The following is a 23,886-nucleotide window of genomic DNA, read 5'->3' as shown; positions in this document are numbered from 1 at the left end:
TCTCACCTTCTCCGCGTCCGCCTTTATCCTCCAATGGCAGTGCCATTTCAACTCTCCATTCGACCCTCTACTCCTCTTCCCCCTTCGCTGTTTCCTCGTTCCTCGAGAGTGAAATCCACCACTGTGAGGTTTGCAAACAAGACGAATTCGGTCTCTTTCCGGTGCCGCTGCTCCAACGAGTTGTCTCCGCTTCCCCAGGGGTCGAGAGTCGCCTTTCCCGATGGGAGGAGATGGCTCTTAGGCCTCCTCGTCGCGTCGGGTGAGGTTCAATTTGTTTGTTTGTTTTTTTTTTTGTCTTCTCTGTTGTGTTTGCAATCTATCGCTCATCGGATCATGGTCCTGGACATCCCAAATCATGAACTTTGGCGGGGTTGGCTCGTGATTTAGTATCTTTTGGAAATTTACTTTCTTGAGCAGTGAACTCAACAATCTTACCTCCTCTTTGCTTGATGGAAGATTGCAAGAAATTAAATTGGAAAAAATGCGGTATGAGTGTTGGCCGTCCATTTTTTGCTGCATTGAAATACTAGAAATTACTAACGATAAACATAGCATACTCACAGTTTGATCAAAGAATCGAGGATCTCTTGTGACGCAATACATTGGGTATTGAACTGCCTGCCACCTATTGTTTATCGACTTCACTTTAAAAGTAAGGTGAAAGTGGTTGCAAATCGAATACTTTTTACTACCTTCCGTTATTATTTTTCATTCAAATGCCATTTCAAATATTTGTGTTTTTATGTTTCATTTTGCAAGACTAAGTTTAGGTACTTTCTAAGGGAGATTGTGAGGGTTCTGGGAATGCTGAGTTGGCACTATCGGTGCCATGGTTCACCAGTACATTATCATTCATGCTGATAAGTTCTCTGTACACGTCCAAATTCTTACACGTTCTGAACTGGATATAATTACAAAATATATTTGCCATCTATACCCACCATGCTTTAACAAATTGTTGATGTTCCACTTTCATTCTAAGGAAGGTTAAATTGGATACTTTGACCTATTCTCTTTTGTAAAATATCCTTTCCTTAACATCTAAGTTCCCTCCAAAGCCGGAATCATGTATTAGTGTACCGGCTTTAGCCCGGAGGCCTGCCTAGAGGCCATTTTTAATGTTTTTTTAATGCAACTGTTCATCTCGTCATCCCTATTCCTATCAGCCCAGGAGCTTTTTTTTTTGTTATTTTTCATTAATTTTTTTTTAGCTCAGATTATAATTTTTGGCTCCACCACTGGTTCCTTCAATGATGGAAGTACAAATTTTAAATATGAAATTTCGGGACTCACCACATAGGTTTGCCTTGCATGACTAACTAGCTTGTTTATGTTGGTTGTGTGTGCTTATTGAATAATGAAAACTCATTTAAACTACAGAAATAAGGAACCAAAGCTTGGACAGATGTCGGTAGGGCTTATTAATGCTCATGACTAGGCAATTATTTAATGTTTATGAATGGTCTCATTCAACTTATACATCTTTTGTAACAAATGTGTTGCACCAAGCTATGTTTCTTATATATTAGGAGCTCATTTATAAAATTGTATATCATCTTTAGCACGTGTCTTTTTCAAAAGTTCTTATAAATAATACATACTAGCAAAGATTATGATACACTAAAAAACAAATCTAAATTTGCCCATTTGTCTTATGGCTTTGCCACCTGACTAACCTTCAATTGTGTTATTTCAGCTTCTGGACTCAATTTTTTTGGCAATGCTGAATCTGTTTCCTCTAGCAGGAGAGCTGTAAGAGCTTTGATTTATCGTTTGTGTCATTAAGGACATAGTTGGTGTCTAGTGATATTATCTCTGTAAATCTCTGCAGCTTAGAACGGCAAAAATACCTGAAAGTGAATATACCACTCTACCAAATGGCCTCAAGTTAGTATATACTCTTAACTTATAGTAAATTAGCGTTTTTTTTTTTACTTTCTCTTTGGCTATTGTATGACCATAGTCAGTATTGGATTGCTTATAAAGGAAATCACATATTTCTCTTGGAAGTAGTCTGTATCCACTAGATTTTATTACTTTGATTTCTTGAAGATTTCTTTAACTCATTTTCATTTGTTTTTATTATATTGTATGATATTATAACTGTTGTCCATTACTCATAATTCTTTTCTATTTTGAGCTTTTAAATCTCAAACATGAAACTTTTTTTTTGAGAATTAGCATAATCAGTAGTCGTTGCATATCTTTCTTTAACAATCTTTTGAAGCTGTCATTTTCTTGAACTTTGGATTATCAAGTTTTTTTTGACTTCTCATTTATGACAGATAAGAAGTCTTGATGATATTATAATTAATAAGAAAATAAATCTATCCTAACTACAACAAAGGTGTTGCTCATATATTGACAGGTTGTTTAACAACTAGGAATATTTCATTCCTATGAAAAATTGTAACTTTTTTAATTTGTTCAGTTAATCAAAGGAGTTAGTAAAAGTCAATGTCATAATATACTTTTTCAAATGTTATTGTTATTTTACATTCCTAATTGTTTAATTGGCATATTAAGAAGCAATTTGAATACCTACCGTTGGGTTGCATAAATTCATTTAGAAAAGTATTTTACAAGAAATCCAGAAAGTTTACACGTGCTAAGTGTGTTATTAAACCTAGTGGATTATGCTACTTAGCTTATTGATTGCAAGAGGGATTCATTGAATCAGATTCAATGTTTAAAGTTTCAATCTGATTTAGAGTCAGAGATTGGAAAAATATGTATTGTTCTATTTTAGTCGGGTGTAAGGTGGTTCTTGTAGAGGAGTAAGGTGGTTCTTATAGCCACCTTTTGTGCCTTTTAGCGTTCTAGTCGGTAAGCAGAAAAAAAAAACTGTCACTAAATGAAATTTGAAACGATGATTGGATTACTTTAACTTGTTTTGTTTTTATTTTTTGTTGTTTCCTTTTTTTTTTTTTTTCAAAATGAGTACTAGATCAATCAAGTAATTTTGAACTTGTCAAACAATTAGCCATATATCTAATTGGGTTTAAAATGTACTTTGAAGTCATAACGTGTTTACAGCACTTTGAATGACTACTTCACTTTCTGCTGGCTTTTCCATTGATGTTGTCATTAGTACTGAACTTCCATCGCTCAGTAATTTTCTTTTGCTCTGTACTCCATGAAATGTTTCTTATTAATGAAGGAAATATTTACAATTATTGTGTCATACTATAAGAAATGTAGCAACAATTCCAAGGCGAATTTTATAATAGCTTATGCCACATTTTGGATGGGAATGGTTCTGCATTTAGTCCCTTAAATTATTTATTTGTCTCTTAAATTAATATTTATTTCTTTAAGAACTGAAATATTTAAAATCCTTTATCATAATTGAAATGCTCTTTGGGGCACGTTTGAAGTGATCTTGACCATTTTTATTTCTAGTTTATTTCTCTGTGAAGATAAAATTTTTTTCAGTTTTCTGTCACTGTTTTGTTCTGATTTCCTGATCTTACTAGGTACTATGATATAAAGGTTGGAGGTGGGCTTAAAGCTTTGAAAGGATCACGTGTCACAGTATGATTGTTATCCCAAGCATATTTCAATGGACATTATCTTCCAGAAGTTCAGATATAGATTGGGATTTTGTCCTGCAGTAGCGAGATCACAAAATTTTGTTATGGCAACACTTGAATAATTATATTAGACTTAGATTAACATATTGGTAGATATATATAGTGCACTGAACATAGGATAGTGATAATATCATATTGTATAGTACACCTGAAAGTGAACTTTGATTGGAACATTGATTGCAGTTACATTATGTTGCCAAATGGAAGGGCATAACCTTTATGACAAGCAGGCAAGGGCTTGGTGTCACTGGTGGAACGGTATGATTTTACTATTTGGCCACTTGCCTATTGTGTGTCACTTGACGTTATGTTCTCACTTTTTTGGTTAGTAAGCTGAAAGATACTAGTTATTTATTCTACTTTATTTGGTTACTGATGAATCTGAACTTGCAGCCATATGCTTTTGACGTTGGTCAATCTGAAAGAGGAAATGTCTTAAAAGGATTAGATTTGGGTGTTGAAGGAATGAGAGTTGGGGGCCAGGTTTGTGTTTCCTCTTATTCATTTTTGCCTTAAGAAAAGATGTGCAATGCTATTAGCAGTTCTGTTGCTGGAGTATGGATTGCAAAATTGTTAATGATTAGGGTAAGAAGGTTATATACTATTGATATTTTCATACAATAAATATCTACAGCTCAATTAAAAACATTGCCAATGGTTTTGACTTATCTGTGTAACAAGTCTTTGGTTTCTCTCTTCTACATCCATAGTTGCATGATTTAGCTTGCAACATAGGTTGTGTATTTATTTATAGTAAGCCATCATCATCATGTTCAAGCAAGGTTTGAATCTCGAGTTCAGCTAGGATTTCTGTCTTCGGCTAGCTCAAGACATGTTGAGCGGGCCTAGTGTTGATGCTAGAGGTGTGTCAAATAGAAGACGTGGTGAACAGGGAAGGAGAGGATGAAGAAGAAGAATGCTTGCCCCATTTTGGGAAGTTGCATCAAACCTGAGAGAGGAGACGTTACAAAAGTCTAGCAGACACAAAGCAGGGGGAAACTATTTGTGAATCCCTAGCCGCTGTGCTAAGAAGTCCTCACCATGAAAGCCTCGATGTTGTTGGTGCAACGATGCTCTAAAATGGTCGGGTTCAATCAAGTAGTTTTGATGTGATTGACAGATAGTTTAAAGTAGGTTTTTAGCTGGGTTGATAGCATGTGTATCAAGTGTGATAGGACTTGGAAAAATGACACTGGAGCTTGGAAAGCTTGTGACTCAATGCTGTCAAGTTGTTTGATTGTGAATGGTTAGATGAGTCGATGGTCTAGCATCAATAAAATTAGCGACTTGGGAGTAATGTGAATTATGAGGGAATCTTTGTGTTCTCATTTTTGGACAGTATCATTAGAGATAATGTATGTTACTAAGTAGGGGTTAGACAACCTAATGGCTTATATGAAGCCATCAACCAACGGACAACAGTTTTTGGGTTATAGTTGACAACTCAGCTCGAGGCCGAGATTGGCTCCACATAAGCTTACAAGGAGGTAAACCAAGTGATGGAGGGGGACAATAGAATTGTTGCAGCTTTGATTATAAAAATCTAGATTGTTAGAGTGGAAAATGATGCACAAAATTGTTTGTGTTTGTGTTTTTTGTTTTGTTTTTTGTTTTGTTTTTGTAACCAAGTGGTCAAGTGAAGCAATTTTCCAAAGGTTTCAAATTCGAGGTGAATATTTCATTATACAGACTTTTAATAATCTCCTTTCTTTAGCTTTCATATTCATTTCTATTTGAGGCCAGTGTCACTTAATAAAAAAGGGCAGCCCGGTGCACGAAGCTCATATTCCTTTGGCAAGAGGCTGTTTCCATTTGAACCCGTGACCTCTAGGTCACAGGGCAGCAACCTTTCCAAGATTTGAACCCGTGTCACTTAATCATCCCAAAATATTTGGCACTTATGAGGCTTGCTCTATTAACTTATTTCAAAGAGCAATTGTAGTGCATTTATCCAAAGTTACTCATTTGACGAGCCACAGGTCATGGAATAGGACTATAGGAGTGCAATCTCCAAATATTGTTCATTTTTGTTGCGAACAATAATTGACATGAGCAACCGATTGACACACATGCTAATGATTGATTATCTTTGTATCTTACAAGAAAGTATTATTTTTAGACCACGATTATTCTTTTCTCCTGCAAATGTCATTAGATCTCATGCGGAAGCCCTCACTGCCTTGCAAAAGCTTTGTGGATCTTGCATGGTGACAATATTGGCCTCGCTTCATATTGCTAGAAGAATTATGTGTCTTAGGTGAAGGCTCCGGTGGGTTGTCATTGTGAAAGGATCTTATGTGTTCTAAGCTATTCCGCATACCGATTCGTGGATGGAATAAAATGTTTCTCCTATGTTGAGCGACATAGGATGCAATTTTAAACCGTTTTTGAGTATTATTCCTTGGAGTATGTTGCAAGGTACTAAATGTTATATGATTAATGATGTCAAATCAATTTATTATATCAACTATAAGTTTTCTTTGTTTTCTAATATCCTTTACGCCTTTCTAATCAACTAGGTTATCCTCTGTCACTGGATGTTGTGAGAATTTTAAAATAGACTTTTAATTGTCAATAAATATTGTCTTTGACTTCAAGTGGGAATGTGGCATGAGGAAGCCAAATATGATGAATTTGGACAAGTTCAGTTTGGGTCAAGTGGGGTTTGTCCTAACTATTTGTTGTTTAGCCGTCATGAGGGATAAGGTCTTATTGAGATGATGGATTGAGGTGGTGGTGGTGGAGCTTGGGGTACTAGAGAAATGGGTTGAAGTGGAGCTAACTTGGTCACTACATCAAGATGGTTCAGAATGAGGTTGCTAGAGTGTTTGGCAAGAAAAAGTATTTCCTTGCTAAAATGCCCCGAGCGATGGGAGTCTTCTGCCTTTTGTAGGCTCTGGGAGATAGCCCGTCCAATTATGTTTTGCTAGGTGTTGCTGAGCCATTGGTGAGTCAACATAGGTGTTACTTAGTGAGACAACTAATATTTCATAGCCAATAAAAAAATATTTGTTTGACTTTCTATAAAGGATTTAGCATGCTGAACACGAGCCATGGTACAAAGAGTTTGATTAATAAACTAATAAATAGATCGATCGATTTATTTGATAATTTAAAAATATCTGTTACAAATTGGCACTCTTTTTATGCAAAGGAATCAAAAGAATAGCCTCTAATGATCTTCATACAACCTACTCTTTTACTTCATCACTGATTAATTACTGTGCAATCTCAGAGATTGTTGATAGTTCCTCCTGAACTAGCTTATGGAAAGAAAGGAGTCCAAGAAATCCCTCCCAATGCAACAATTGAGGTGAGGTACAACTTATGCTAGTCTAAAATATGTTGCAGTCAGTCTAATGACCTTTATTTTAACATGAAATCTAGTAATTTCTTTCATATAATAAATAGTTAATACTTTATGTGAGTATTTTTATGTATGATCATTCTTTGTTCTACTCCTGTGACAATATATTTCTTATGCTTAGCCAAGTCAATTCTCAGTCTTGAGACGACATCCAGCATTCATTTCCTTGGACTCATTTTGCTTGGATGGAAAATGTAGGCAAATACTGACAAAATTATATCTGGAGTTCTATCAGTTGTATATATAGTTTTTTCCCCTCTTTCTCTCTTACCCGTTGCCCGCATTATAGTTCCATCTAAGTAAAGACAATTTTTGGTTGTGAGGGAAAGCTGAACTTAATGGCTTAAAGTCATCTAAAAAGGTAATCATTCATATAGATTTATCACACACACACACACACACACACACTGCCAAGGTGGAAAAGTGTGAATAGACAATGTTTCCCCACGCACGATTTGGGCGGATGTGAAATGGCATGAAATTGAGAATGCATTTTGCTAGCTGGCGTGTTTTCTTCCTTCAATCCCTTCATCCTTGAAACCTCACTAGATATCTTAATACTCTTGATCAACTGATTGTTCCAACTTTTGTGTGCTTGCAGATAGATGTTGAGCTACTTGCTATCAAGCAAAGTCCATTTGGGTATGTTCAGCCTCCGGCTTTCTCATCCTACATCTACTTCCTTTCTTTATTTTCATATCTGAATTATTGGGCAGATCGGCCGTGAAGATTATAGAAGGCTGAAACTGAAAGCACATATCCTTGCTGCATCATCTTCCAATTTCACTCTATATTAATTTCCGTTTTCTTTGTTTAACCTTTCCCAAGAAGGTTTAGTATATATATTGTCATTGCTGAATCACAATTTAAGATAAATTCATTTATGGCATGCTTTGTGATCACTTGAAATCATAGAGTTTAGTAATTGGCTATTTCACAGCAAAACTCAAATAATGTCCTACCGAACCAATTACCACCTTCCTTTTACTTTGATATTTATGTTGTTATTATTATTTAACAGTAGACATAAATGTTGAAAATTGGATTTCACTCTAGTTTTTTTTTCTGTTTGTTTTATTTTTTCATTTCATCTTCAATAAAATTGATTAATTACATTTTATCCTTTAAACTTAACAAAAAATGGAATAAATTTTATTGCACCAAGTACTTATCTCTTTGTTTGGGACTGCTCATTAAAATTTAAGAATCGTAAAAATATTCTAGAATTTTTTTTAATTCATTATATTAATAATTTTATTTAATGAAGCACTAGCTTTGAGTAAAATGATAATAGTTTAAAAATTAGTCGGCATATTGAAGATTTTAAAACTTAAAGGATATATATATATCTAAAAGGTAGATAAATTACAAATTACAATGAACAAAATTTTCATTTCGACTAGTTTGAGTTTTGCCATTTCTTTCAAATAAACGAAAAGAGTTATTTAGGAAAAAATAAATAGATAGAGTTGATTAGTTATAACGATGAACGATTAAATCTTTAGTTTGCAGTCTTCGTTCAATGTATCTCATGCACAAAAACAATGGTCATCTTGAGTTCTAATAATAATAAACGAACAGACAATATATAATTAAGAACATGTTAATCAGTCTTCAGCAATTCTTGTTGCATAGATCCGCCAACATAGCAGTATAATCTAGGAGCTCGGTCTCATCCTGTTGCGGCGCCGTCGAAGGGATCTCGCAAAGGAGGGTCTCCTCGAGTTTTGCATAATCCTGGACTTTGGTGTGCGTCATCAACTGTTGATCATAATGCATCGGCGGTGGCGTCGAAGGGATCTCGCAAAGGAGGCTCTCCTCGAGTTGAGCAGCAAAATCCTGGACCTCGGTGTCCGTCATCAACGGTTGATTATGATGCATCGGCGGTGTCGGCTCTACCTGAGGCATCGATTGACAGGCCACCACTGCAGGGCACAACAAATCGTTTGGCTGCTCATAATGCGACGGCACCTTCGTCATCGTCGACGTCAACTGAGGCATCTGATACCAATGTTGTTCTAGCGGTGGAGGCAATGGCGGTGGCTGATAACCGGCAGCATAAATCTGCGTCTCTGCCTCTGAATATCGCGATCGATCTGAGCGAGGTGCTGCTGCAATAAATAAATGTAGCCGACGCATCCAAGAACAGGATCACGGATGCGGGCCTCCGCCTCGAACGCCAACGACTCTGCCGCCATCTTGCGCTGTTCGATCGGTAAGCTCTGTAGGATCTTTCCGACGTTGCTGCACCCGTAGACGCGATAGACGTAGTCAAACGACGGACTGGTGGTCGGAAAATACGGCGCGAATATGCAGTTCGGTGGACATTTGCGGCGCATGTGATTGCAAGCCGCACATGCTGCCGCTTCCTTTTGCTGGTCCATGGCTATCGAAAGGGAACAGCGAAGTCCTGAAAAGAGTGGTGTTAATTTTTCTTTATCAAATCAAACAACGTTGAAAACATAACATGCATTATATTTAACAGAAACACGGATAAGAATAATTAATAATAATAATAATAATAATAAAACTGCTTGTCATATTTCCGTCATAAATTTATGATGGTTCAATTTTAAAGTTAAGATTAAATCCAGGCCGTAGATTGAATGGATGATTACGATGGTTTAGATTTAATCTTCTATTTTAAAATCGAACGGTCTAGATTCTCGTCATAAATTTATGATGGAAATATGTTCCGACAAGGATTCCAATCGTAATTAATAATATGTTCAATCAAGTCGGTTCGGAAATAATGAAACATGCATGCATGTATTTCTATTTCTTCTCTCTCAAAGACCTCTCTCTTACCATTGGAGATCGATATTCTTAAGAATGATTAATATGCTTGCCTTGTCTGTAATTTTATTTAATCCTAACCGCGTTTATCATTTGATTCAACACCCCATCCCATCTAAAACGGAAGGCCTAAGCATGTCTTCCTCTGTGAACACTATATATATAATGGTGCAGTTATAAACAGTGATAGTTGATTCAGTAAGTAAAACATCCTATTGAAATAAGCCGAGAAGAAACTGAAATATGAAGCATGCAGAGAATATATAATCCTTATCGAGCGAATATAATGCTTCGTACCAATTTATCCTGAAATAGTTCGAAAATCTCAAACATCACCATCATCGACCAAACTAGCAGATCAGAGATCAGCGGAAGCATAACCAACGTAGGGAACTAGACTAATCGAAAACCCAACCCAACCATCGTTCTTGATCACGATCATAAACCTCCGAACCCAAATTCAAAACAGGCGCAGCATATATATCGAAAGTGAGTACCTAATCGAGGGGCGATTGGTGATGTGGAGACGGCAGCCAGATGCAGCTGGGAACGCGGGGGGAAGGAGAAGGGGTGGGCGAGAAGACAAGAGGAGGTGAAGACGACAGAGTTGGGGAACTCGGAGCGAGAGGCAGAAATTAAGTGATGGCGCGCGGTAATGAAAGAAAGAATATATATCTATATATATGGGGAATCTAAGCTAGCCCGCCAAAAGTCTACCTCGTTCGTTTTTTAAAATATTTTTTATTTTAAAACCATTGATAAGTCAACCGATATCCTTAAAGAATAATTTAATGATATTGATATAACGGTAATTTTCTAATGTGGACCATGTACTGTATACCTCATTTTTTAGCTGGATGAAATCATGTCATTCTCATTTCCATAATACCCTGTCTTCGAACTTTCTTTTGTGAACGTTCATCCGGTAAAAAACAACTCCTAATTGTTTTATTTTTCAAAAAAAAAAAATCCGCGTAGATCGTTAGCATCATCTTTTTCTAAACCATGTACTGTATACCTCATAGTTCTCTTTATCATCGAGATGGACTATGAGTAGCCGTTGAATGAGTTGGAGATGCAGCAGTTGAATGAGTTGGAGATGCAGCAGTTAACCCTAGCTCCTCTGTACCCCCACCACCTCGGCGCCCCCTCTATATCATTGTCGCGCCATCCAAGTGAGAAAAGGAATGAGATGGTTGTGGTCAAATCTCCTGCTTATACAGGTGGTAGTAGTAATTTTTATTTAAGGTAGTCACATTAAATTTGATGAGTTAAAAATGCTTTGATGTTCTTATTTAATTGAATATAATCTTGAATTTCATGAGGATTGTGGAAGGTTATTCTATTTTAATTATTTTTCAATCATTCTTTCGATGAGAGGGTATAAAAAGTGTTCCAGAATCAAGACAGATGAACTTCTATAACTGATCAACCATGGTGGATAATCTTTTAACAATATCATATATTAGAAATTCAGATATGTGTTGTGCTTTTTTTCATTTTACATCTTTTGGTGATGAAAGATAGATGCTTAAATTTTCATATATATATATATATATATATATATATATACTATACATGACTAAGTTATCTTGTCATTTCAATTATTGTGTATTGAAAAAAAAAAAATACTAGAAGGGTATTATATGGTATCATAATTTTGATTACCTAAGATTAATTGATTACTATTTTTAATTATTGTAATTCACATCTTCAACTAGTTTATTTTTTTTCTACCATAATATTATAGATGAAATTATCTTGATTTATAATATTTGCTTGTTTGAACTGAGATCGTGGTACTGACTTATAGCTTAGATAGATATGTAATATCTACAATATTTTTAACTTATCAAATTTAATGCGGCTATCTTAAATAAGAATTACTACTACCACCTATATAAGTATGGTATTAGACCACAACCATTTTATTCCTATTAAAATAGGGGCAAGACGTGTAATTAAGTAGATCGATTCATCAAGTTCCTATTAAAATAGGAAAAACAGTTGCCATTCATTGATTATTCGGGACATCCTGAAAACGTGTTTTCAGGCTGGAAATATGAAATATGGCTTTCAAATTTAAAAACTAGTCGACGTATTGAAGATTTTAAAACAAAAGGATATATTTAAAAAGTAGATAATTTACAAATTACAATGAACAAAAACGACACAAGTCTAACACGGTAAAAATGCACTCACTCAAATCCAATGGGCAACCAACCCACCCACCCACCCACCGCCACTTTTGGTTCCACAAAAATTTCGAGTTATTGAACTAAATTGGGCTGTAATTGGGCGGCCCTTGTATTTAAGGCTTGAAGCCCAACCTCATCAGGACTCGTCCCTAGGGTTATTCGTTCCCCTCTCTTCCCGGACCTGAACGGCTGAACCCCCCTCGATCCTCAAGCGAGACACAGCTTCCCCGCGTACGCTCGTAGGCACCTCTCTCCGCTTTACTTCCCTCGTCAACTCATTCTCGCTTCGACCGGGCAGAACGGTCCGTACCATCGAGATTTTGAGCGCCCGATTGGTTGTATTTGGGAGGTAACTATCCAAGATCCAAACTTTTTTTTTCCTTCGTATCTTCGGGTCATGTTTCTGTCGGAAAACTTAGTTCTTTTTAATTTTTCATGGATATCGAGTTAAAGAAGTAAAAAGAGGCTCCTTCATTCACTACTAAATGCGCTAAAATTTTATCTTTTTTAGCATTTTATATCTAATTTACTGGATGGGGCAATTTCAGTCCCGGCTGCTACCGTCATCTCTTTTCTTGAATATGTATTCACATCTACTGATTGATTTGCTTTTTCTGTAGAGGTGGTACTTGAACTTTGACATTTAGGGTTCTTTTGGTTGACGGTCACGGCCATTGTTCTGGAAGGGAAATTATGTAATGCGGGCAATTTGTGCAGATTTATTGGAGTGCTGACTCAATGACTAGTTACTAATCAAAATATGGGCTGGCATGTTATACTGAAATTACCAGATACCTTTAACTGTGGACGCATCACAATATATCATGTTTGAAGGTCAATATATATATATATATTTATGTTTCTTCCTCTTCCTCGCCTAAATCTGGCTGTTGATTCTCTCTCTTTTTTTTTTCTCAATTTTTTTTTTGCAGTGATGCTTCTTTTTGTTGTTGGGATGGTTATACAATGTGTTTTCTCACTTTTCTTGTGTTATGCTGCACCCTTGATCAATTTTTTGTCTTAATTCAAGGTGTGATTTCCTGTTTGCCTTAGTTTTTCATGTTAATATTGACATCCCAAATTTGCTTTATGATCTGATAATTGCAGGTAATTTAGTATTCTTTGATTGATGGAATAAGATTCCATGGTTCATAGTCTGGACCTCCTTCCACGTCCCATTCAGCAGCAAATCCTCCTATTCTTTAGATAATTGAAGTTGCTTCCCTTGTATATGGAGCAGTCTTCCTGCGACGTTGATGGCCAGAACACCGATGATTCCTTGTTTAAAGAAAAATCAAATCATCAGGATAAAGATTCCTTAGTTGATGCTATGAAGGATGACTCCAGAGAATTTCACCCTGCAGATTGTGAACTGGATGATAATGAAAATACCATGTCTGCAAGTGATGCACAGAATAACATTGCGAAATCTAATAGGAAGAGGAAAAAAGTTTCTCAAACACCGCGGCCAAGTAGATATCCTCTTAGATCTTCAGTTGCTGGTGTCAGAGTTCTTCGATCATCTAGTAGTGCTGCTAAGATTTCCAATGAGCAGTCCGTTCCTGCCTCAAATTCAATAACAAATAAAAGGAGGAAGAAGAGGAAAGGAAAGAGCATGTTGAATAATGAGTTTTCACTAATTAGAAAACGAATAAGATACTTGTTGAATCGAATTAACTATGAGCAAAGCCTGATTGACGCATATTCGCATGAAGGATGGAAGGGCCAAAAGTATATGCTCTCTGAGAAACCCACTTCAACCAAAAATTTAGATGTTTGCTGTTGCAGGAATATCTAATTCTTTGTTTATTTTTCTTAACTATTCAAATCTGCCCTTGCAGTTTGGAAAAGATCAGACCTGAAAAGGAGCTTGAACGAGCCAAATCTGAAATTCTACGCTGCAAATTAAGGATTCGTGAATCCATTTACCATCTAGATTCATTGCTTTCTGAGGGAAGGCCTGATGAAAATCTGTTTGACAATGATGAAATTGACTATGAAAATGTATGTGCAATTCATGAGTGTCATTCTACTGCAATTTTTTGGAAAAGAATATGAAGCCATGAGTCATACTATTGTCTTGCTTTCTTCTGTCTTACTGCAGATAATTTGTGCAACCTGTGGCTCAAAGGATCTATCAACTGACAATGACATCATCCTGTGTGATGGTAGTTGCGATCGAGGTTTTCACCAAAAGTGTTTGAGTCCACCATTGCTAACTCATGAAAGTAAATATTTGTGATAAGATTTAATGATGTTAGCATTTCTAGCAACCTTAAAATTTGTTGTTGATATGCTCCATCTTTCACCTAGTTCCTCCTGGAGATCAAGGATGGTTGTGCCCTGCATGTGATTGCAAGGTGGATTGCTTTAACTTTCTTAATGAATTTCAAGGAAGTACCCTCACAATAGAAGACACCTGGGAGGTAAATTCATTGAGCAATTAACCTTATCCATCCCAATTGTGAACCAACAGATGGAGCTTTATGCTGATCTGTATCAGAAGCTTTGTGCCAATGCAAATATTCTTATGTCTTGATCCATTGTATTTTACATTCAGAATGTTTTTCCTGAAGCAGCTGTCATTGCAAGTGGTAACAACCAGTTAGATGATTCTAATTGTCCATCTGATGATTCAGAAGATAATGATTATGACCCCGATGCTGAAGTTGCTGCTGAAGAGAAGGAAGAAGGATCCAGTTCTGAAGAAATAGATTCTACTTCATTATCTGAGGAGGATTTAGGGCCTCTAGGATATAACAATGTTGATGTTCTTGGTCTTCCTTCTGATGATTCAGAGGATGATGATTATGATCCTGAGTGTCCGGATCCAAATAAGGACGTTCAAAATGAAGGATCAGCATCAAATGAATCAGACTTTTCATCAGATTCTGATGAATTTTGCTGGGAGCTTAGTAAAAATGTGAATGTTGACGAAGTTACATCGTCTCAACTGGATTCCAGAATGGCTGATTGCTCGCAGGAGGGGAGCAAAGCCACACGAAAAAATACAACAAATACTAGGCATCCACCTATGGTGGAGACTGACTTTGAAAACTCATGTCCCGTGTCAAAGACAAGGCAGCAGGTGCAATCGGATTACAAAAACCTTAATGATGTGAGAACTACCATTGAATTTACTATATGCGCATGATGCTCAATGCATATCATTTGCACGTTAAATAAGCCTTTATATGCTGGTTTATGGTTTGTTTGTCTTGTGGTAGGTGTAATATCCTTAATTTTTTGTGGGTAATTTTGATATCATCTCTATATATGGCATCTAATATTGTATTAGGGTGCAGATTATGATTCATGAATTCAATTCTCTCTTGCCTTTGGATTTTCCTTCTTTGTTCTCTTTTCTTTTCCTCTACTGGTTAGCTCTTTCTTTCTTTTTAGCATGTAGGATATCAAATTGTCTCTCCTATTTCTATGAAGAAAGAAGCAAACACTTTTGGCTGTTTCAAATCCTTTGCTAAATTGCCCCTTGTTTGACCAATCAGGCTAGGCCATTGACTATTAGATTGGTCTGGTCCAGTTGAAGAATGATTTGGACCTACAGGTTATGTCGGCCTCTTGAATGTTGTTGGCTGATGTCAAGATTGGCCTGTAGCTTATTTGTTGCTGGTTTATATCGTTTTCTATACCTTTATAGATTTCAATCTAAATTTATTTCAATAATATGTTTAACTTGTTCTTTCATTCTGATTTTGACATTTTGAATTTGATAGGAGTCTTATGGTAAAGCATCTTCAGATTCAAGTGAAGATGAAGAGTGGAAAGAGAAAGATAAGGCAGAGAAGGTTAAGAAAGGTAAGAACAAAAGGGAATCTGCCGCATTGTCATATGGAAAAAGTTATTCAGTTAATCATCAAAGAAGCTTGAGTATAAAAGGCATAGTTGATGTGGCTCCGTTAGCCATGTTAAATCCAGATCAGCAACAAGTTTTAGAGCCTGCAGAGAAGAGTACGCCTAAAACAAAACAGTACTTGTGTGAACAACATATCGATGATCATTTGCATGCTGAAAATGGAAACAAAACTACTTCCACTGGTAAAAAGAGTTATGCACCACATGTAAACCAGGTATCCTTGTTATTCTCTAAATCTCTTTATGCTTTCTTTTTGCAAACTTCAAAAAGAATTTGTGACTTGCAATCAGATATCCCCATTATTATTTTCTGATTCTTAACATTGTGTAGTTAACTAATGGTCTGTGTTATACACTTATATAGTTTGTCTTTTGGTTGTTTGCACCTAGAGGTTGCAACTCAAGTCAGTGTTTCATAAGCTGGTCATATCACACGTGTTCAGTCACTCTTTTAATTAAAAAAATTCCCAATGTGTTATCTGAACCTTGTAAAGGTGAGGGTGAAACAACATGATTATAAGTGAGTGGCCTGACAGGACACGCCTAGCCCATTTAAGCTACAGGTCACATGTGTTATATTATCTGACCTGACCCAGCTCATTGAGTTGCTTAATGCATGTAGGTAAAATCTGGAGCTACTTTATTTCCATATGCTTGACCCAAAATATTGCTTGACCCAAAATATTGTGCTAATTCATAACTCATTTTTATAAACAATTTGTATAAAAAACTTAAACATAGATAGTTACTTTGCAAATATCATCAAACTTGCACCGAAAGACTTTTGAACAAATGTATTAGTTAAGGTTTGAAGAAATATGAATTATATGAAATTAGATGTGGGAGTTTTAACAGGAACATGACTTGTTCTTAACTGGCTACAAACTGGTTATAAACTGGTCAACCTATTTAGTACGCTAACTTGATTTCAGCAAACACTAACTCTTAAAATTTATGTTAAGTCGTGTTGTGTAAATGAGTCATATCAGATTTTACCTGCCTTTTAATTTTAGTTTCTTGTATCGCCTACATTTTTCTTTTAATCCTGTCTATGCTACATTGCACTCAACTCTGGCCAATTCCTTTGCCTCTGCACCGCACCCACCCTACCATAAGCACCAAAACTATTGTGACCTCACCATCCGGTGCCAGTCATTAATACCATCTTTAACCAACAATGATTTTGCCTGGCACTGCATGCTGCTCCAATCTTCGGAATATCACAACCCTTTCTCCTACTGCTTATTCCCACTATAACCAGTATAAGCTTCTGTTTCAGCTAACTAAGCATGATAAGTCAGTTGCTGCCTACATTGGCAAACCATGCAACTGATTCGATTTGCAGACTTAACATTTTCACTCTACTGAGAAAAACTTGTTTTCAGGAACCAAATATCTCTTTACTGTGCTTAATAAAATAAATAGGCTGTTGCTAGAATTAATGAGTGGAATTGATTGATTTTAGTGGTTCTTAATAAGTGTAGTTCTCTGGAAATAGTCATGTGGTTAACACCAAATAGCTTGCATTCATTAATTTTTGAATATTCGTGGCTTGATGCATTACTAATGCTCAATTTGGTACTAGATGATGATGAGAGTTGCTCATGTTTTTGCAGCACGATGGTAGATCTATTGCGATAATAACTTTGCCATTTCAAGAGCCACATGATTTATTGCATGGTATAAAATACCATACCGTGCTGATCGACACGGATGTAACTTTTTGTTCTGCCCATAGACTAGCTCGGTCTGTGACCTCATAGAGGACGTCGTGAACTCACGGAGGACACCATGTGGTCACGATGTCCTTCGTGAGGTCGCAATGTTTTTTTTTTCTTTTTAAACTTTGACACGATCCGAAATTTTAAACTTTGATTTATTGTGTATTTTTCTGATGGTTATTTAGTCTATATTTGTTCAAAATGCCTATTTAACTAGGGTATCTTTCTTATCTATGCACAAAAGGTTAGTGCATCAACATAATTAGGTTTATGCTCGTTGCTGATTCATTGTTTCGGAAACTACTACCTTTCTATATATGCTGCTATCTCAAATGTATTCATATTATCAGCACACGATTGTGTGACCTACTTTGGTTTCTAATGGCTAGTTGATTTTTATTTATTTTGCAATGTTTTGACTATGTGAAATAATGGTTACAACCTTTGTTGCAAAAGAATGCTAATTATTCTTTGTCCACAGCGGCTTCTGGAAACCTTCGAACAAAATCAGTATCCTAGTCAAGAGGTGAAAAGAAGTCTCTCAAAAGAATTAGGCTTGACAACTAAGCAGGTCTCTCCATCCTTTATTACCTTTCTTACATGTCTCTCTCTCTCTCATCTTAAATCTCAAGTTATGTAAGTTATGGTTGCATCCTATGCAGATTGCTAAATGGTTTGAGAAGACACGGTCTAAACTGAGAATGTCTGCTACAGGTTTGAATCTTTCTGAAACAGTCTATCATGCAGAAACAAAAGTTCAAGTAACCGAAGGGAATGGTTTGGGTAAATCTGGGAGTATGAATACTGTATCTAGTATGAGAAATAATATGAGTTTGACTTCCAGCAAAAACAACAGAAAAACATCAACCATAGTGCCTAACACGCCTAGCAACTCCAGTAGAAAGGACACAACATCAAGTGAGGGGATTGCTGCAAATGCTGCTGCCAATGGAAGCAACGAAAAAACACCTACCAGTGTAAACAAGAACTTAAAAGTGCCATTTGACAGAGAGAAGGCCTTGGCGCGCGAGCTTAAGAGGATAAAGACAGTGCGTGAGCTTAAGAGGATAAAGACAGGCAGATAAAGATACTTCGACCTTGATCTGATAATCATTGGTACTTGTAGGATATTGTTAGACAAGTAAATTCTTCAAAAATTTAGAGCTGTGGAACCAGTTCATACAAATTTCTCCTGCCCAGATTATCTTCCAATCAACATTTGCAAATTGAGTGTTGACCCATCCTTGGCCTTCAACATTTACAATTTTCTCAAAGTGATTGTCTGTTTTCCTTTTATATCTCCACATGGTTACTTTGAGTCACTGAGGCTCAAAGAACTTGAAGTTGTTTGAGATCATTGTAGTCGTAAACCTTTGAGCATATTACCATTTCATGGCAAAGTTATGTACTTCTGGCACGAGAATGCATGGTCTATTGCTCCCTTGCCATCAATGATCTTTTCGTAATTGCTGGATCAGTTGAAGGCCTTGAGGGTGCTAAAGCTATCCTCATCTTTCAATTCCTAGGTAGGCTGGACATTGAACTTGGAACATTTGCTTTATTATACCTTTTCTTTTTCATAGCAAGGTTCCAATGCTAGAGAAAGCCTGTGCATATTTGTAAGGACTATGTTTGAAATCGATTACTGTGTTTCTATCATTTTAGTGGGTAATGTACACTGAACATTTTGTTTGTTAATTCATCAGTGACATGAAGTTTATGTCTTTATCTTGGCTTACTTTGTTTAATGGTGAATAACATATTAGTAGTGTAATGATAATTCTTTTTGAAAAAATGTGGAAAATTATTTTTTTGGTTGTAATACAAGGCAAACACATTAAATCATTTATATTTGGTTATGCAATGCATCCTAAAACTTCTTGTGGTGGTTAACTATAATTAAATACTCCAGCTTAATTTGTATCGTCGAAGACATGCGATCTCCAGTCCTCCAATCATTAATGCATTGTTTATTATGGTATTTAATTTAATTAAACTGATTACGTTATAATATACACTGCCAAAAGTGAGCAAGGCACGTGTCACAGAGGAAGGAAGAGAGAGAGAGAGAGAGAGAGAGAGAGGTGGGCAAAAAGGTAAACATGAAATAAGAGATAAAAATTTGCTTATGGCTAAATTATAGGAATATGAAACGAGGTCGATCAAATTGTACGCACAATAGCTAAACCAGTTCTAGCTTACGGTCTTAAACAATCCAAATGTCCAACACAAAACCATGACAAAGCTTCAACCCGATACAATGATCCACGAATCAGAAGGCAAACAAAGAACAAATCGCACAAAGCAAATAATATAACTTAGTAATCTTCAGGATCTTCACCATCTTCGTCTGCACCCTCAGCACCGACCTCCTCATAGTCCTTCTCGAGAGCAGCCAAATCCTCTCGTGCTTCAGAGAACTCACCTTCTTCCATTCCTTCGCCGACGTACCAGTGGACAAAGGCTCGCTTGGCGTACATGAGGTCAAACTTGTGGTCAATTCTCGAGAACACTTCAGCAACAGCAGTGTTGTTACTGATCATGCATACGGCGCGCTGAACCTTGGCCAGGTCACCTCCAGGCACCACAGTCGGCGGCTGGTAGTTAATACCGCACTTGAAACCAGTAGGGCACCTCCAAAACATAACAGAGATAAAGTAAACAATCAAAAGCACACAAGACGATCAACCTTGCAATTCAAAAACTCACAAGTGGGCATGTCACTCACCAGTCCACAAACTGGACAGTTCTTTTCGTCTTAATGGTCGCGACGGCAGCATTGACATCCTTAGGCACAACATCTCCACGGTACATCAAACAACAAGCCATGTATTTTCCGTGTCTTGGGTCACATTTAGCCATCATACTGGATGGTTCGAACACCGCATTTGTGATTTCAGGAACCGACAATTGCTCATGGTATGCTTTCTCAGCTGAAATAACCGGGGCATACGAGGAGAGCATGAAGTGAATTCTAGGGTATGGGACCAGATTGGTTTGGAACTCTGTGATGTCCACATTAATTGCTCCATCAAATCTTAGAGAGGTGGTTAACGAAGATATGACCTGAGAAATCAATCTGTTGAGGTTGGTATAAGTCGGACGCTCAATATCTAAAGACCTTCGACAGATATCGTAGATGGCCTCATTGTCTAAAAGAACAGCAACATCAGTGTGCTCAAGCAAAGAATGAGTTGAAAGGACACTGTTATATGGTTCCACAACCGCCGTAGACACCTACAAGCAAAACAAGGTAATATGCAAGTGACTTGAGTACCTATATCAATAAAAAAAAAGGATGTTAATGCTAATCACACTACCCTTTATGAGATCACGAATCTGTACGAAGGGCATCACCAATACAAAGACAAACTCAATATACTAAAAGGTTAGCTAGTTGCAACTGATTGAGAATCACAATGCTGATCCTGTGTGTTCTAAGATGAGTATGTTGGCACGCCTAGTTGGTTAAGTAGAACTCCGTAGTTATCAACATTTCGTTAAAAATATTAAACAAATAGGCATTAGGTTCGTGACTGTCAAATTGTAACTCTATACTGACTGTATATGCATTTATCATGTATAATGTAAGGACAGATAAAAGCATCACATAGAGCATTGTTTTGTACAATCAAAAACAAACAAAACGCTGCATCACAAGTATCTGTGCTTCAACAGACACACACCTACTTCACTGTACCAAACAAGAGAGTAACATTGCAGAAGTTGTCAATACCTGAGGAGAAGGATAGATGGTGAACCCAAGCTTCGACTTCTTGCCATAATCAACAGAGAGTCTCTCCAAGAGCAAAGATCCCAAACCAGATCCAGTACCTCCACCAACAGCATTGAAGACTAAAAACCCTTGCAGACCAGTGCAGTTGTCAGCGAGTTTCCTGACGCGATCTAGACAGAGATCTACGATTTCCTTCCCCACTGTATGTCATTAGAAAACACAAGATTAAGTTCCAGGCACAGGGCAGTTTCATATGCATGCTAGTTTGTAAGGCTACCTGTGTAATGACCCCGGGCAAAGTTATTTGCAGCATCTTCCTTCCCAGAGATGAGCTGCTCGGGATGGAAGAGTTGACGATAAGTTCCAGTTCTAACTTCGTCAATGACAGTTGGCTCTAGATCCACAAAGATGGCTCGAGGTACATGCTTGCCTGCACCAGTTTCACTGAAAAACGTATTGAAGGCATCGCAAGCTACTCCAACTGAGCTATCACTGAAGAGAACGAGAAGAACATTAGATCAGAAAATACAGATTATTCTTTCAAAAGTGGAAACAGAACTAAATTCAAAATCTTCATGGGAAGATGGAGCCACAATCCCAGGGACTGGAAGTGAGCTTATGCAGTTACTAAACTCTACTGAGCATCATGAAAAGTACATTTTTTGCTGAGAAAACAAAAACAGAAGAAAGTTGAGATCTTGAACCAGATCTGAAAGCTATGAATGAGATCCGAACTAAACAATCAGTTTGAAAATATCAACAAAATAATTTCGATCACTGGACTATATCTTGGCGCAATAAAAATGTTATCATTCACCGTTGCTTCGCCATTTCACAAATACCTCCCAGCGCTATGCGAATTTAAAACGAACCCTATATTTTTGCCAAGTAAATCCAAAAAACCAAAAATTATGGAAATTAAAAGAAAAATGAGATCGATAACAAATGAGATTGAAGACCAAATCGAATAATCTAGCCAAAGATTGTATAAACTTAATATATATCTCGAAACAGATCTTGCAGATAAATATTTTTTAAATAAAACAATATTCAAATTTCAAAATAAAAACCCGAGATCTCACAACAGCGGATACCAAAATGAATATATTTTTTATCCTAAATCAACGCCATGACCGAATGCGGTAATAAAAAAAAAACAGATCTGGCCAAAACAATACGAGACCATGATTTTGAGAAGCCCAAGTTGAAAATCTCACCTGGGCATTATACCGTCAGGCTGGATGCCATGCTCGAGGCAGTACAGCTCCCAACAGGCATTCCCAACCTGGATCCCTGCCTGTCCAATGTGGATGCTGATGATCTCCCTCATCGTTCCTCTCTGAGTGGAAACCTAGCGGACAGATCTAGAACGGAGGAGTCGCGAAGAAGAAACGAAAGAGAAAGGGATGGAATGGCTGCGGCAGGGCGTGGGCGAGGAGCGGGGTATTTAATTTGGCGGGATAATCGGATTCAATAATTCCCTTCGAGTCCGGGAACCGCTGGGCCCCACGTTCGGGAGACATTGATGGGCCAGCCTGGCAATGTATGTTTATGTTAAAAGGTAAAATATCACCCAGTTATATTTTATATAAAAAAAATAAATTATATGTTAAATCATATATATTATCTATGCCCACCTAATTATATGTTTAAATAAAAATGTAATACTTAATTTTAAAAAATAAACATAAAATAAGATACATCATATGCTACATTATAATATCAATTTCCCCGACTCCATTATTTATTAAGGCATATAATAAAGTTATATTTTGATCAGCCACCCAACTCCATTATGAAAATGGAAGGGAACTTGGCTGTCACTGGCTCCGAGAGTGACTCTTCAATTGAAAATTATTGAGGAACCACCATGAAGTTAATTAAACTTTGGTCCACTCGAACTTAACTAATCATATAACATTGCCCAAATTAGTTTTACTAATTTGGGGGGAAAAAATATGTCCCATGTGATTCGTTAAACTCTTTCTTTCATTTGCTTGCTTTATTGAGAAGGCATTCTGTCATCAATGCCATCACATGTCACTTAGCTTTACTTGTGTAGTGTAGGATGTGTTTGGGAAGTTTGTCTTTTCTTTTCCCCAATTGATATTTTTTTGAGAAGCAATACCTTTTTTGAACATCAAACTGGTCATTAAAGCAATTGCCAGCACCAATACGATATCTTTCTACTATTATTCTAATAAATTTATTCCTTTCTCCTTCAGCCTCTCAATTATCATTTAGAGCTATTAATGCTAACTTTCGAGATATAGTTGAGTTAGTTATGATAGAGTAGACTTGTTGAAGTGGACAAGAATCGAATTTCGACGAAAGCGAGATAATGTCTTCTCCGTTGTGATTAATTATAGTTTTTAAATTTATTTTTTCACAAATAATTATGAAGTCGATTGTGTGAATTGCTGAAATGACGAATTTCACTTTTTGCTAAAGAGCTACTAACACTATAACAATTTGTTAATTATTTTTTTTATAATAATGTTAAATAAGAGGGTTGAGATGAGGGATAATATAATTTGCTTCTTGTTTTTATCATCGCAATTATATAATTTTATAGTTTTTCCCCCCTTCCTTTATTTGTATT

The 23,886-nt window shown here is 36.7% G+C and overlaps 4 protein-coding genes across 8 annotated transcripts; 2 read left to right on the top strand and 2 right to left on the bottom strand.

Annotated features, from left to right (window-relative positions):
* Window positions 1–7,845, top strand: LOC141825094 (peptidyl-prolyl cis-trans isomerase FKBP16-4, chloroplastic). 4 transcript variants are annotated; one of them, XM_074712487.1, is made up of 10 exons: window positions 405–486; window positions 564–652; window positions 1,697–1,752; window positions 1,832–1,887; window positions 3,477–3,534; window positions 3,777–3,851; window positions 3,987–4,076; window positions 6,829–6,906; window positions 7,562–7,602; window positions 7,677–7,845. In XM_074712487.1, exons 1-10 carry the CDS (start codon window positions 482–484, stop codon window positions 7,702–7,704), a joined length of 576 nt encoding a protein of 191 aa, XP_074568588.1. In that variant the 5' UTR covers window positions 405–481; the 3' UTR covers window positions 7,705–7,845. The 4 variants fall into 4 exon arrangements, with proteins under 4 accessions (XP_074568584.1, XP_074568585.1, XP_074568586.1 ...); XM_074712483.1 differs by lacking the exons at window positions 405–486; window positions 564–652 and adding an exon at window positions 1–259; XM_074712484.1 differs by lacking the exons at window positions 405–486; window positions 564–652 and adding an exon at window positions 1–259 and having other exon boundaries at window positions 6,829–6,911.
* A 1,133-nt stretch (window positions 7,846–8,978) lies between these two features.
* On the bottom strand, window positions 8,979–9,344 carry LOC141823580 (LOB domain-containing protein 10-like). Its single transcript, XM_074710878.1, has one exon. The coding sequence runs from the start codon at window positions 9,342–9,344 to the stop codon at window positions 8,979–8,981; it is 366 nt and encodes a 121-aa protein (XP_074566979.1).
* Window positions 9,345–12,117: 2,773 nt separating this feature from the next.
* LOC141825700 (homeobox protein HOX1A-like) lies at window positions 12,118–18,952 on the top strand. Its single transcript, XM_074713085.1, has 9 exons — window positions 12,118–12,303; window positions 13,062–13,685; window positions 13,796–13,958; window positions 14,059–14,182; window positions 14,268–14,380; window positions 14,515–15,072; window positions 15,689–16,042; window positions 18,030–18,119; window positions 18,211–18,952. The coding sequence occupies exons 2-9, from the start codon at window positions 13,186–13,188 to the stop codon at window positions 18,631–18,633; spliced, it is 2,325 nt and encodes a 774-aa protein (XP_074569186.1). The 5' UTR covers window positions 12,118–12,303; window positions 13,062–13,185; the 3' UTR covers window positions 18,634–18,952.
* A 734-nt stretch (window positions 18,953–19,686) lies between these two features.
* Window positions 19,687–22,683, bottom strand: LOC141823323 (tubulin alpha-3 chain-like). 2 transcript variants are annotated; one of them, XM_074710595.1, is made up of 6 exons: window positions 22,502–22,683; window positions 21,562–21,776; window positions 21,285–21,484; window positions 20,277–20,785; window positions 20,062–20,182; window positions 19,687–19,976 (listed from the first exon to the last, which is right to left on the bottom strand). In XM_074710595.1, the coding sequence occupies exons 1-6, from the start codon at window positions 22,612–22,614 to the stop codon at window positions 19,821–19,823; spliced, it is 1,314 nt and encodes a 437-aa protein (XP_074566696.1). In that variant the 5' UTR covers window positions 22,615–22,683; the 3' UTR covers window positions 19,687–19,820. The 2 variants fall into 2 exon arrangements, with proteins under 2 accessions (XP_074566696.1, XP_074566695.1); XM_074710594.1 differs by having other exon boundaries at window positions 19,687–20,182.
* Between the last annotated feature and the right edge of the window lie 1,203 nt (window positions 22,684–23,886).

The sequence above is a fragment of the Curcuma longa genome, chromosome 3, assembly GCF_044706935.1.
Source record: "Curcuma longa cultivar G26 ecotype Majalengka, Jawa Barat chromosome 3, ITB_CL_G26_1.1, whole genome shotgun sequence".
NCBI lineage: Eukaryota > Viridiplantae > Streptophyta > Magnoliopsida > Zingiberales > Zingiberaceae > Curcuma > Curcuma longa.
This window is presented reverse-complemented; position numbering and strand designations above follow the sequence as displayed.

Bases quoted from the DNA above. Each gene is read 5' to 3' on its own strand.
- LOC141825700 (XM_074713085.1), top strand. From the start codon at position 13,186: ATGGAGCAGTCTTCCTGCGACGTTGATGGCCAGAACACCGATGATTCC. The intron at 13,959-14,058 runs GTATGTGCAATT...GTCTTACTGCAG, and splicing joins ATGAAATTGACTATGAAAAT to ATAATTTGTGCAACCTGTGG. The intron at 18,120-18,210 runs GTCTCTCCATCC...CATCCTATGCAG, and splicing joins TAGGCTTGACAACTAAGCAG to ATTGCTAAATGGTTTGAGAA.
- LOC141823323 (XM_074710594.1), bottom strand. From the start codon at position 22,614: ATGAGGGAGATCATCAGCATCCACATTGGACAGGCAGGGATCCAGGTT. The intron at 20,786-21,284 runs GTATTGACAACT...TTTTGCTTGTAG, and splicing joins CCATCTATCCTTCTCCTCAG to GTGTCTACGGCGGTTGTGGA. The intron at 20,183-20,276 runs GTGAGTGACATG...TATGTTTTGGAG, and splicing joins ACTGTCCAGTTTGTGGACTG to GTGCCCTACTGGTTTCAAGT.
- LOC141823580 (XM_074710878.1), bottom strand. From the start codon at position 9,344: ATGGACCAGCAAAAGGAAGCGGCAGCATGTGCGGCTTGCAATCACATG.
- LOC141825094 (XM_074712483.1), top strand. From the start codon at position 34: ATGGCAGTGCCATTTCAACTCTCCATTCGACCCTCTACTCCTCTTCCC. The intron at 3,852-3,986 runs GTATGATTTTAC...CTGAACTTGCAG, and splicing joins TTGGTGTCACTGGTGGAACG to CCATATGCTTTTGACGTTGG. The intron at 6,907-7,561 runs GTGAGGTACAAC...GTGTGCTTGCAG, and splicing joins CTCCCAATGCAACAATTGAG to ATAGATGTTGAGCTACTTGC.